Raw genomic sequence first — 14,315 nt, forward strand, 5'->3', positions numbered from 1 at the left:
GAATTATGAGATTATGATCGAAGAAATCTTTGCCTCTTTAAGAGTTTGCGCCTGGGAATTTTGCTTTCAAATTAGGTTCCTTGAAAAAAAAAGGAAAACTCTGGAGATAAGGGATTTCGTAGGCACAAAAAATTTGGACCTACAGAAAAAAAAGGTCAATGATAAAAAAGGATTTGGGGCTGGTCTAAATATCTGAGGGGTCACAGCTGTCCAACCCCCAAATCACAAAGTCTTGTTCTGAGAGAGACTGGATCATTATACAGCTGCCTGAGAGCAAATTAAGGAAGATCTTTTTAAAATGAAATGCTGAATACTTTCCAGGCACTATGCTGAGTGTTTTATATGTATTATCTCATTTAAACCACTCAACTGGGCAGCCCCAGTGGCACAGTGGTTTAGCGCCGCCTGCAGCCCAGGGCCTGATCCTGGAGACCTAGGATCGAGTCCCACGTCAGGCTCCTGCATGGAGCCTGCTTCTCCCTCCTTCAGTGTCTCTGCCTCTCTCTCTCTATGTCTATCATAAATAAATAAATTAATTAAAAAAAATAAACCACTCAATTATCACAATAGATTGCTCCTTTAGTTTTCCTTATTTTTATAGTTGATAAAACCAAGGAAGAGAAAGATTAAGTAAAATGACTAGGTTTAATTTAACTAGATTGACACAATCTGTGTTCATAACCACTACACTCAAGGTCTCTCACTCCTATATCTGAACCTATCTCAGATAAATCCAGAAAGGCTTTCTAGGGGGATTTTGATAGATAAAACAAACCTGAGGAGAGAGCAGGAACAGGGTGAGGAAGGAACAGGAACAGACAAGCGGGCAGAGAGACAGTGACAAAGAGAAGTAAGCTCATTTCCACAAGTACCTCAGCCTAGAAAATTGAGAAGGAGAGTGTAGGCTTCTCAGCGAAGGCTCTGACGAACCCTCACAGCAATTAGGGAGGCATCTACTCCCACTCTCATTGATTCCCAGTACATCTTGAGAAGACCAGACACCTTCTTCCTCATAAAGAATGCTGAAAAAACCTGTATGGTAGGAATCTGGCTGCCCTGTATATTTGGAGGATATTGGTAAAGACTGTAAGGAGAGCTGCATGTGGGTTGCTAGAGTTTGTAGGCTGAATGAGTGCCGGAAGAAGCACACACAGAGATGAAGTTCTAATACAATTTCTCTTACTGAATTAACAGAAAGAAATCAGCACGAATGTTGCCTAAGTGTAATCATTCTGGACTCTTATTTCTATCCACGATCTTTGCGTCTGCGAATAATGAAGCATTTTCTAAATGAAAAATCTCAGTGAACAAAACAGAGCTCTCTTCTGCTTTGAAAGTTCATCTTGAAAGGTGTTCCCTATGCAACATATCATCATATTGAATGACCAATGTGTAAAAGTCTGTGATAAATTCTGTGGCAAACAAATCCCTCTGCTTCTCTTCTTCTTGACTTTAAAGTCAAATACTAGAGACACAGAAATACATAGGAAAAAAAGAGTCCCAACAGAGCTTGGGTAAGGGGGTCCACATCACAAGAAAAATACTGTAAGGACATACCACAATATTTATTCTTTAGCATGTAGTATGAAAATATTATTAGACTATGTGATTATTAATTCCTAGAAAACAATGTAACTGGTTCCAAACAAAACTTAGTATCTTCTTTCAACTAGCTTTTCCCTAAAAAGCATTATAGCATTTACAGAGAAAGAGAAATTTAAAAGGATGGTTCTGGTTCAGTCACTTGTTAACTGTGTTAACTTGGGAAATGAGTTAACATATCTAAGACTCTTTCCTCACCTAATCATGTAATGAGATAATGTGAGTAAAAGAGCTTTTAAAGAACTGTGCAAATACATTGTCTGTGCCTAGCAACTAAGTTTTAGTATTCTAATCATTACTATAAAAACCGAGTTGAAAATCTACAATTATCCATTAATATTCTTCAATATACTGTGGGAATTACTTTCCCCAGAATTCTGGTTCATAATTACTTTTATAAATAAAACCCTATTTACCTTCATAAATAAACTCTATTAATTTCAAATATTTCCAGTTTTGTTAAGATATAGTTGGCATATAACACTGTGTAAGCTTCAGATGTACAACATGATTTGTGTATATATATATATGTATATATATATGCTTGTATATACAGCAAAATGATTATAAAGTACTCTTTAAAAGCCTCTGCATATATTAATTTATTAATTTAAAGCAGCTCATGGATTACACATTTAATCCTAAGAATATAAAGGTTTTCAGCCTTTTAAGTGACAATGCAATTTAGTGAAGATCAAAACTAAATCAAATAATTATATCTAAAGTTACAAGAACAATTTTTCAATGTGTTTAACTAGAAGAAAACAAGAAAGAAACCATCTGGGCATAAAACTGATAATTGCTAGGATTAATACTATTTCTAAATTAAACTTTATTAAAAATAAATCACTTCATAATTTAATTAGGTTTCCATCTAAAGAAAAGTGCTAATAAAAGCTCAGATAGGAGAAAGTGGTCTTGGACAATTGATTTAAAAAGAATCCACATAATTGTAGGGCTTTACTTTTTATCTACAATTCAGCTCAAAGTCATTAGAATGACTTTTATATCAAAGAGCTTCAGTGAGTGACAAGAGCAAGACTTGCTTTGTACTGTTTAAAAGTCATTATTCCATGAAATAACTTTAGGCTGCCAAGATGAGTAAGAATAACAGATGCTGTTTTTGCATTATCTGCCTTATTTCAGCCAGCCATCCTTAAACATTTGGGTCAAATTTCTGAAAATTTGTTACTTGCATTTGACAGGGGAATCATGTATCCTCACCTCTCGGTGTGACCTTTCTAATTGGCATCCATTTGTAATACTTTGAGTAGTGTAGCAATTATCCTTAAGATGGCTCAAGTTTAGTCTATTTTCTGCATGTACTAGAGCATAAATCAGAACAATTTAAAAGTTAAGGTACTCACCCAAAACAAACCAATAAAAGAGTTTCTTTACAGTGCACTGCACTTTATGATGATGCTTAGGTTCTGAAAGTGTTTCAATTTTTTACAACCTTAAAGTAGGCTGTGGAAAAGCGATTGTGTTTAGATGTGTTTGATCATTGTCTTCTATTTTGCATGCTGATTTTTTAAAATCAAAATTTTTTTAATAAAATGGCATGTCCTACTTTTGCACAGTGATGCAGAACTTTGCCCCTTAAAATAAATAAATAATTGAGGAGTGATTACCTTATGAAAACAATATTATAGCTTGCTGAATTACAATAACCACCTCAGAAGATAAAGCAGGTAAATCTGTTTATAATTCTTTTGATTGGTGATTAAAGAGGTTAGCAACGGTTCCTCATTTATCTCATTCAACTGAGATTTTAGTATCTATTATATTTAGATTACCAAATAATAGATAGTATATATCGAGCGCTTACAATGTACCAAATACTGTTTTAAAAGTTTTAAAGTTTTATCTAATTTAGTCCTCATATAATTATAGAAATAGCTTGAATTCTGCTACCCCCTCCATGAGATATTGACAAGTCACCTTTAGAAAAAGAGAAATTGAATGCTAGAAAAAGGAAAACAAATTCTTACACACTGAAGCAAGTGAAATTCTCAATGAATTTTTTTAAAGATCTGTAAGTAAAAATCATAAATAGTAAGTTTCAACTGATTACACTCTTAATTAAAAGTTCCTATATACTTCAAAAACCAGAAAAGTGATTATTTCTCCAATTCATTTAGTAAAAATCAAAGAGAATAAGAGTTAAATAATAATTGCTTGAAAAAATGATGTAATGTGACAAATCTTAGTACACTACAGAAAAAGCATAAATCACTTTTTAAGTGCTGGGCATATGTACTAAATCAAATCTGTAAATCATATCTGTGAGTAGCAAAACTAATCTGACATAGTTTATTATCTTTCAAATGTTTTAATGCTTCTCAACTAATGAGCATGTTCAGACAAAAATATAAATCTGTAGTTTGTAAATTGATTTAAAATGTAAAATAGCTTGATGAAATTTTTGAGTGCAAAATTGTCTTCATAATTTTAAGAAGTATCGTTTTTGATGCAACAAAAATACAAAATGAGTCTTCAAATGGATAAATTGAATTTCCCTAAGAAAGATCAAAATCTTCTCATTATTGGTTTCTCTCCATACTTATTGTTGTGAAAATATATTACTTACACCTAATTTTTGAAATCATGAATCGCTTGTAAAATTGAACAAGAACCTGATCTACTAAATATGCACAATAATGAGAAAAATGCACATTTTAATTGTTATGTAGTGTTATTAGTATTCTCATAATATTTCCCTCAGTTGGACCAATTTTAAGAAATAAATAATGGCGATCACTTTGAGAGTGCTATTTTCAGAATCATTTATTCTTAAGTTTTTTGTGGACTCTGTATTATTTTTTCAAGTAAATGAAATATGAATATGATTACTTATAAAAACATGTATAATTAATTTGGTTAAGTGTACACATAATTTTTAAAAACCCAAGAAATCATTAAGTCCTCTGAGCCAATTGTTCATCTAACAATGTGGAAAATCATTTCATTCCATTCTACAAATGTAAAATCTCCATAACACCTTTAACAAATAGAAAGTGGTTCTACTTACACTTGCATGGAGTTTTCCTTTTTTTGACATCGCTAAAAATTTGTTGCTGAAAACTCCTCGTATTCCTACAATCCCCTGAGACACAGCAAATATTTCCAAAATACCTAGGATGACAGAAATCCCAAAATAAAACACAGACTCCTCTATAAATCATGGTGAATTAAATTTCTACATAGATTCTTTTCATTCTTTATAGCTGTGATTTAAAAAAAAAAAAACCATAGTATTTAACATCCTTATTTTTCATGACCTTCATTAAGGTAAAAAAAAGAAAACCTAGAACACAAGTGTTCACTTAAAATAACAAATTTTAAAATTCAAAAATTTAGTTCGGATTCATTAGTAATCCTTTTTTGTTACAAGTGATGTCACTTTTAGTAAACAATGTTTTAAAAGATTTTATGTATTTATTCATGAGAGATACTGAGAGAGAGGCAGAAATATAGGCAGAGGGAGAAGCAGGCTCCCTGCAGGGAGCTTGATGCGGAACTCGATCCCAGGACCCTGGGATCACGACCTAAGCTGAAGGCAGATGCTCAACCACTGAGCCACCAAGGTGTCCCAACAATATTTAACCATAGAATTTTTTCAAGTTGTAAAGGAATCTAAAAGAATTTCTTTAAATACTTTTCAAAATAATTCTCATCCATTGTTTTCTATCAGAGATAATACACTGCTTTTAATATTAAAGCTCATAAAGTCTGACCCAAGACTAGTATAAACCATTGAAAGCCAGAGACAAATTCATTCTTTATTTATTTACATGAAATAAATCCCTCTTTCCAAATTATAATACCTACCCAAGTACAAATCAATATACACCATATTCAATCATTCAATGAGTAGTTCATTTAAAGATTACACATAAAAAGATGTTGAAAGCATTATAAATAATTTTGGATTATTGGCTCAATGAGCATTTAACGCATTATGCTTTGAGGCATCTTGCATTTTAAATGGCTTTCCTGGCCAAAATAATAATAATAATAATAATAATAATAATAATAATAAATTTCATTACATTATTGCTTATATTTAGTATTTCATAGTTAGCATTATCAAATCAATATCCTCTGTCTCCTATAATAATTTGAAAGTCCATCAACTGCGTCAGGAGAATCACACACCACAGTTCATGAGGTATGTGGGGGGGGGAGAGAACAAAATAATGTACTTTACTAAAGCTAAAAAGAGACTTATCTTAGGAAGAAAGGAAGGAAAGAAGAAAGGATGGAAGAAGGGAAGTAAATCTCAACCTTTCAATATACAATATTCTGAATACATATACTAAGTAGGATATCTCAACAGTATTCTGTTGAATAGAGAAATTTACCAGAATTTTTTAAAATAGTAACCTCACCCTGCAGTATTTGAAGTACATATAAAATTATTCAGTTGACAAAAAAGTAGTTCTGTGGATACACATGTATATGATATATATAAATATTTATATATGAATATTTTTATTAAGCACTTTTTTGTACAATGTGAGCTAGTACCTATAATCATAGCAAATACTGCTGCTTATTCAACCTGATTTCTTAAACACTTTGTCAGGAAGTTCGTGGGGGGAAGGGGTAGCTGAAGAACTATTGTCTTTGTTAGAAGTTATTTAGTCCAGAGTAGATAAAACACATTTCAAGGAAACTGCCACTACCACTTTATTAGTGTATGCTTCTTGAAAATAAAACAAAAAACCCAAAAAAAAACTATTAGAAAGGAACTACTCTTGCTTTTAAGAAGAAACTCTGAAAGAAACATTTCCTCAAAATGTTTTCAAAATGCTCTTTTCAATATATTTGGATGTACAAATTATTTGGGTGTGTGATGCATACCCAAGGATTTAGAAGCATTATCATTTTATCAAATAGTGACAAAGCACACAGAATGCTTTGTAAAGTTAGATACAATAAACGATGTGTATATCACGATGCTGTGATCATGTTATTAATAAAGCATAAATAGAACATGATACAAAGTTATATTTCTATCACAATTACAGTATGATATTAAAACAGCATTAATGATTTTAGATATTTGGAAGATGGGGGACGTGATTATGAATGCTGTGTAAACGTGTTAAAAAACGAGACACAGAAATATGAGAAATTGTCTATGTGTGGAATAAGAGAAACACAAAAGGGACAATATGGAATTGGTAAAAAAGAAAAGTTGGTTGTATGTTTTCCCCCAACTTACTCATGATTCTACATTGCTAGAGAGTTTTTATTCCATTCTTTGGAAAATTACTTGGTTTGGCAAACGCAAACCTGTACACACGTGTAAGTGAAAAAATACACGGTAGCATAAAAGATAAAATTCTAATTAAATATATCTTTTTACAGGTTAACATTTGAGAGGTCAAGACAAAGTCCCTTACAAATATAAATATTTGTTCAATGGGAGCACCACTTTGGCCATGTAAACTATAGCTTCTGAGAAGTAACATATGCTATTTTTAAAAACACATTTTGAGTCACTTGTTTGCTAGCACACTGTATATACATTCTGTGTGTATATGCTACGTAAAATTTGCATCATAACAAATTATATGAAGAGGAAATCATACATGTAAAGTGTTATTATTTTATCATACACTGCTTGGTTTCTTTTCTTGCAAGTTCCAGCATAAAAATGATATATTGCCTGGGAATTAATGGATTTTATAATTTTTAAAAATTAGGGGATCCCTGGGTGGTTCAGTGGTTTAGCACTGCCTTCGGCCCGGGGTGTGGTCCTGGAGACCCGGGATCAAGTCCCCCATCCGGCTCCCTGCATGGAGCCTGCTTCTCCCTCTGCCTATGTCTCTGCCTCTCTCTCTCTCTCTCTCTCTCTCTCTGTGTGTGTGTGTCTCTCATGAACAAATAAATAAATTAAATCTCTTTAAAAAATGAAATAAAAATTATATTTAAGTGAAAACTTAAAAACATGCTTTTACATATATTATTCTATTTAAAATCATGAGGGATGCAGGAAAGATAAAGATGAGATCAGATGAAATAATTATTTTTTACATAGGCAATTTTGCTATGATCTTCTAAATCATGTAATTATGATGTAATATTGAGAACGGTATTAAGATCGTAATTTCCAAAGTAATTTCAACGGTAATTTCACAGTGTCTTTTTTACTAGAATGTTGGAGCAGATTCTGCAAGCCCTACAATTCAACCTCCTGACCGCACTTCCAAGACATCACGCAGTTATTGATTTTACCATGCCAAATCTCAGTAACTCACTAAAGAATTCTATACAGTATCTTATATCCACATGCATTAAATCACAAATACATAAATCCCAGAAAACATTTCCGTAAAACTAAATTTTTCTCAATTTCAATAATTTCCTGACTCTCATTAGAATCAGTAATAATAAACCTTATGAGAATTCACAATTCACATTATGGATGCCAAGATGGTATTCCTAAGCAAAATTGTGGAAGGCCAAAGTGTATCTCACAGATCAGACAGATAGTCAATGAATATTTGCTAAACTGGATTGTTTTCTTTGACCTTCTCACTACCTCTCTTTTCTCTTTCAGGACACCCTATGCAGTTTTGGCCCTCTCTTGCTTGGGGGATGGGGCATGGGGAGAGGATCAGTGTAATTGTTTCCTATTACAGTGCTAGTGACAATGTGTTATCTTTCCTAGGGTGTTAACCTGTAAGAGGATCAAAAGAAAAAAGCAGCGCTTAAGAGAAAGAGCTATTTTCTCTTGGTAGAATTTGGGGGTTGACATCTAGATTGAAGGAGGCAAGAATTTATACACACGTTGTTTAATCCACCTACTTACAAGCATAGGCATGCATTACAAAGTAAGTGTTTTTCAGTAAGAAAATATATGTCTAGGTGTTTACCTTAGTCCTTTCCATATTTTTTAATACAAGATTCTATTAATGATGGTCGATAAAATCATATAGGTACAACCCCCTTTTTTCAGTGAATAACATGATAACAGATATCCCAGGTAATCAGAAGCTGTCATCAGCTCATCTGAAAATCCTCAAAGAAAAATAATTTAAAACTGAAATTTCTCTACTAGCATTCACACAGCAACAGATATGCTGCATCTTTATCAAATCCGAGTCTTGAAATATCCAGTTTAGCAGTTTTCAGTGATTAAATTAGTAACAGAAATCTTCCATTTGATGTTTTCTATTCAGTTACAGATCCTGGTTTAGCTAGGCATGGGGGACTATATAAAGGTTGAATTTACATGACATCAACATTGATAGTGAATTTTGATTTTTAAAACTTGGTAAAATTGGGATCCCTGGGTGGCTTAGCGGTTTAGCACTGCCTTCAGCCCAGGGCCTGATCCTGGAGACCCGGGATCGAGTCCCACATCGGGCTCCCTGCATGGAGCCTGCTTCTCCCTCTGCCTGTGTCTCTGCCTCTCTATCTGTGCCTCTCATGAATAAATAAACAAAATCTTAAAAATAAATAAATAAAAATAAAAACTGGTAAAATTGAGGGTTCAGTTTAGTCAGAATATATGGTCAGAATTTTAATATTTTATGTGAACACTTTGACTTGTGTAGCCATAGCTTCAACTTCTGTTCTCTGAACTGATAATTACTTGACTTCCTATTCATCAGTGGCTCCACATAAGTCAACAGAAGCTTTGAAACTAAACATGAAAGCATATAAATTAAAATCTTTGTTTCGATTTAATAATTGGATTTTATTATCCATCTTGTCCATTTTTCTTCATCTTTCAGTAGTATTTTTTCATAATACGAGTGTATCTGCAATGAGCTTGACTATCTTTCCTGTCTCCAAAACTTGGGATAACTACTGTATAAGAGAAGAGAAGGACACATTACGTGGTATGCCTTAACTAAATAAATTGTGTTTCGAAATCTGTGACCAGGGTGTGCTTCTGATGGCGAAACTTAGAAAATATTCACAGTTTGCAGAAATTTTAATGTCAAATGATAGTTCTGAAACATATGAGTGTGTGTGTGTATCTTCTGACAAACATTATAGAAAATTACTGAGTTTAAAAGAACCTGTTAGAAGGCAGTTTGATGCAAAGTTTTTATTCTTTTCGGAAGTAGCATGCTGAGCCCAAAGAGATGTAAGTTTTCTATTACTGCTAACTCATAGAAAGTAAAATGAGATGATAAGGTAAAACTTTTGGTGTATCCTCTATGGTCCTCTTTGGTCCCAGCTTTCAGCATCTCTTGTGAGACTTAAACAGCAAATGTTTCCTTCTGTCCTCTAACCAACAGCCCATGTCTAACCAACAGCCCATGACCAATGCCTTAGTTTATGTATGTGTTGGGAAACTGTCAAGTGCTGCTTTCAAAGAGTTATATGACCACCCAACAATTAGCAGGCTTCTGTTTCTCTTTCACAGCTATTTAGGGCAGAAACTTATTTTAAATTTCCAAATTACATGCTTTCCCACTAAACATGACATATTTCATAAATTCTTTATCCATCCATGGTAATGAAATCGTAGTTAGTAGTATTGGACACTCCAGACATCACAAAGCAGAAAATCACCATAATTTAAATACTTAAGCTATGGTTTCCTCTGTGAGAAAAATCTATGGAAGGCAAAACAAACTAAGAAATCCTCCAACTCTCAAAAGTAATCAAAATGTCAAGCTTGATGATGATGAAGGTAGCCTGCTATGGATGCATGAATGAATGAGTGAATGATGGCCAGCCATATGAAAGACACAAACTAAACTCTGAAAGGCTATTCTAAACTGGAATGAACTGGGGACAGTTAAGGAGGTTTTATTTAGATGCTGTTTAGTAAACATCCCTATTCTTTTCTGGGTATCTTTCGAAGTGGATTTTAAAATAAAGTATACCTTGCAAATAGCAGATATTGGTCAATGCCTCCTTTAGCTGAATGTATTCTTTGTTGATCTGTTCTCATTTTCCTTCCTATGCTTTTCTATAACTTCCCTCTATGGCAAGGCCTAAGCTGCAGAAATCTTTGTCTTTTCTAAGAGAAGAAGGTGAGTATCTTGGGAATGAGTCTGGTGTTCCGAGATCCCCAGTATACCTAAACCCACCCTAGATACATTCTTTTATCCCCCACCCCCACCCCACCCCCGCCCTTACCCAGAGATCCAACCTGCGGCTTTTGCATTCTAACTTTGGGTCCTCCCTTGGGAACACAGAAGTTATCTTGTGTTGGTGCTGATTACCTGGATAAACTACAAGAACAGCACAGAAAAAGTCCTCCTGTAAAAGAAAGGTGGAAAGATCACAAGAAGTGGGGAATGAGCTCTGGTGTCTGATGGAGTAAAGAGGTTGGGGGGGGGGGGATGAGAAAGGCAAATGGAAACACTGAAGTGACTGTGCCTCGCTGCCCTGAAATCTCAGCAAACTCCTCTTCACCCTAACAGGCTTTGCCCTTCAACACCAAAGGCGGCGCCCGAGCTGTTTGAAAAGAGGGAAATGAACCTTCGGCCGTAGAGGGAGGCTCCTCGGGGCGGGGCGGCGCGGGGGGCCGGGACTCGCTGGGGCCCCGGGCCGCGCTCTGGGTTGGGGCTCCAGGCAGGCTGCGCTGCGGCCGAGCGGCGCGGCTCCGAGGCCGGGCGGAGGCAGGGAGGCGGGGGCGGCGCGCACCGGCTCCTGTCCCCGGCCGCCTCCCGCACCCCGCAGGGGCCCGCCCGCCGCCGCCGCCCCACGACGCGCGCGCCTCCAGCCCCGCCGCGGCGCCCGCGCTCCTCCCCAGCGTGGGGCAGCGAACGCTCGGCGGCCCGTGGGGTGGGTCTGAAGCGAGGCCAGTCAGGTGCGCCTGGGAGCTCCCGGGCTGACCCGCCGCGGCCAGGTGACCCGACGCCGCCGCGCAACCTCCCGGCCTCGTCCCCGCTCTTCCGGGCCACCTCGCAGCCCCGGCTGGAGGTCTGTCTGTCTGTCTGTCTGTCCGTCAGCCCCTGCTGGATGAGCGATCTGGCCCTACCGAGGGAAAGCCTCCACGGCCGCCCCAGGGCCGCACGCGCCCCCAAATCGTCTCCCCCCTCAGCTGCCCAGAGGCAGTGAGAGGAATCAGAGGGGCGGCGTGATGGGCTGGAAGACTAAGCAGAGGGGCGGAAGGAAAGAGGGCCCGGGAAGAGGGGGAGAAGAGAGAGAGCTAAAGAGAAAGCTCCGAAAGAATATTTAAAACTTAGCATAAAAAAAAAACAACAACCGTACACAATACACCTGGAGGGAACTGAACCTCCTCTGAGTTCCTCCCAAAATAAAGAACTTTTCCTTGATTGTCCTTGGGGACCAAAGGCTGGTCCCCACTTCCTAACGAGGTAGGTGTTGTCATGGTCTCAACATGCTACACGTTGCTAAACCCAGCTCGGAAATCAATCATCCCGACGTCCATCACGTATCCCTCCCTGAACGTGTCCGGTTTTCCAGATCACTGCCTTCCTGGTCTCCCCTCGAACATACACACATGTTCTATATGTATATGACGTGCAAATATGTATATGCAATAGACATAAACACGGATAAATATATGTATAATATATATTACTTTGGGGTTTCTGGTGGCCTTTGGGGGGGCAGCATGTGAGACTTGATTCTTCTAAAAAAATAACTGTTCAGTTATGGACAAGGAGAAGGGATGCCCTTTGATGCCTCAAGAAAAAATGCCAGTCTCAGTAAACAGAAGCAGGAGATGCGCAGAAACCACAGAGGCAGAAAGATTTTTGTTTCTTTGCTCCAGACACAGACAGGCTGCAGGCCCCTCGCTGGGGCCCCGGCGACCTGGCAGCGAGGCGCCCGTCCTGTGCACCGGCCCTGGCAGCCTGCACGTCCGGAGTCGCCGTGCCTCGCCCGCGGGGGGCTGCGCGTGTGCGCGCGGTGGAGCGCAGCTCCCCGGCCCGCCCGCAGTTTCGAGCGCCCGCCGGGGCCCGCGGCCACGGTCCCGGAAGCTGCTCCGCGGCCCGGGGAGCCCCGCGGTCCTTCCTGAATCCCCCCGTCCGCTTAGGACGCGCTCTGCCGGGAGCGCGAGCAACTTACTTAACAGATTGGCTTCGTGGGAGCCATTGACTTTGCCATCCGGGTAGATCTGCAGATGGAAGCCGATGCCCACTCTGCAGTACAGGCTGCCGGTCCGCCGCCCCGAGGGGCTCCACTGGAAACTGCCCTGCTCCAAGCCGCTTCCTCGGTGGCCCGGCGAAGCCCCGCGGGGGGCGGAGACGGAGGAAGAGGAGGAAGACGTCGTGCCCCTGCTGGCCCTGCTGCCGCCGGCGCCGCCCGGGTTCCGACCGGTGGCAGCGGGTCCGGGTTGCCCTTTGGGGGCGAGGTGCTTCTCCCCGTGAGCCCAGGCGCTGAGGATTAGGTGGCTGAGGAAGAGGAGGAGGAGGAAGGACAAGCTCATTCTTCCAGCCGCGGGGTTTCTAAGTGCATCTTGTAGGGCTGGCTCTGGGCTCGGCAGCCCCCGCGCGGCTGCGTGCCTCTGGCGCTGCCCCCCTCGCCGCACCGGGTGGACATAGCCTCGGGGGGTGGGGGAGGGAGGCCGCTCGGACGCTCCGGCGCTGGGACCCGGTATTTATAACGCGGGTGATCTCACTGCTTGGTGCACGCCCGCGGAGCTTCCCCTCACCCGCCGCTTTGTGTACTCCGGCCGGTGCCGGGGGGAGCCCGGCGGTCCCGGGGGCGGGGGTGTGGAGGAGGGAGGGGATGCGAGAGGGCGAGTGGGAGGAGAGGCCGGGAGGGCGCGAGCTGCACCCCGACGCTGGGCACGCGCAGACCGGGCCACGCACCCCGGCAGCCCTCCCGCGCCGCACAGCCGCGCTCCCGCTAGAGCCAAGGCTGCGCGGCGTTCGGCTCCGCTCGAGCCACGAATCCGCGGGGAGCAGCAGCCGGAGCGGGCGGGGGGGGGGGGGTCCAAACGTGGAAGTGAGTTCGCGTCCTCGCCCACCTCGCCCACCCAGGACCCAAGGTCGCCGAGCAGCACCGCAAGCACAACCCCTACCCGGGAACCCCTCGGGAAGAAGTCGGGCTGGGGGACTCCCAGCGCTCCAGAGTGCGTGCAGCGGGGACCCCGGGACCCCCCCCCCCCGCCGGACTCGCAGTCCAACTGGGGAAGCCTGTAGTGCGGCGCGGCAGGAGGAGGCTGCTGTTGCTGCTGGTCTCTGATTTATTCAACAGCAAGGAACGGGGTTATTCGGCATTTGGGGAGCCACTTTGAGTCTTTAGGCCACGATTCGAGCTACTTTCCTATTGGAAACTCCGGGTTGTGCTAAACATTTTGCCCAATTTGTTTTTCCTTACGGGAAGCTTTCGGTCTGCGTCCGGGAGGCTGTTCGCGCCCTCCCGGCGCGCTCGGGAGCCGGGCGGGAGAGGCCGGTCTGGGCACCAGCACGCGGGGTGACCGTCCAGTTGTCCTGTCTCCCCCCAGGACCCCCTTGGCAGGAAGGATTAGCTGAGGGCTCGCTCAGGCCGACTCGGAGCTGCAGTTGACGGAAGGGCCGACCCCAATGAATGATTAATGATGCGCGCGCCGGGTTTCAGGAAACCTGAGAACCCGAGAATTTCCGTGTATGCAGTGCCTCTACTGTCAATTATCTGGGAAATATACCTGACTTGCATTCTTGGAATATTTGTCTGAAAACATATTCGGAGCTTTAAACTGCACTCTGATACATTATTCATTGGTCATTTTAATGAAAAGACTGTAACAGTGACCTATAAGGTCAATTCACATAAGCTGA

At 40.8% G+C, this 14,315-nt stretch overlaps 1 protein-coding gene across 1 annotated transcript; it reads right to left on the reverse strand.

The window, feature by feature from the left end:
* Positions 1 to 909: 909 nt before the first annotated feature.
* On the reverse strand, positions 910 to 13,212 carry FGF5 (fibroblast growth factor 5). The gene is made up of 3 exons (XM_072745537.1): positions 12,619 to 13,212; positions 4,634 to 4,737; positions 910 to 1,056 (listed from the first exon to the last, which is right to left on the reverse strand). The coding sequence occupies exons 1-3, from the start codon at positions 12,977 to 12,979 to the stop codon at positions 910 to 912; spliced, it is 612 nt and encodes a 203-aa protein (XP_072601638.1). The 5' UTR covers positions 12,980 to 13,212.
* Positions 13,213 to 14,315: the final 1,103 nt, after the last annotated feature.

The sequence above is a fragment of the Vulpes vulpes genome, unplaced genomic scaffold, assembly GCF_048418805.1.
Source record: "Vulpes vulpes isolate BD-2025 unplaced genomic scaffold, VulVul3 u000000899, whole genome shotgun sequence".
In the NCBI taxonomy this organism is placed as follows: Eukaryota; Metazoa; Chordata; class Mammalia; order Carnivora; family Canidae; genus Vulpes; species Vulpes vulpes.

What these genes read in the sequence shown, in the direction of transcription:
- FGF5 (XM_072745537.1), bottom strand. Translation starts at nt 12,979, where the DNA reads ATGAGCTTGTCCTTCCTCCTCCTCCTCTTCCTCAGCCACCTAATCCTC. An exon ending in CCACGAAGCCAATCTGTTAA is followed by an intron (nt 4,738 to 12,618) that starts GTAAGTTGCTCG and finishes CTGTCATCCTAG; the next exon opens with GTATTTTGGAAATATTTGCT. An exon ending in AAGGAAAACTCCATGCAAGT is followed by an intron (nt 1,057 to 4,633) that starts GTAAGTAGAACC and finishes CCAAATATACAG; the next exon opens with GGCAGCCAGATTCCTACCAT.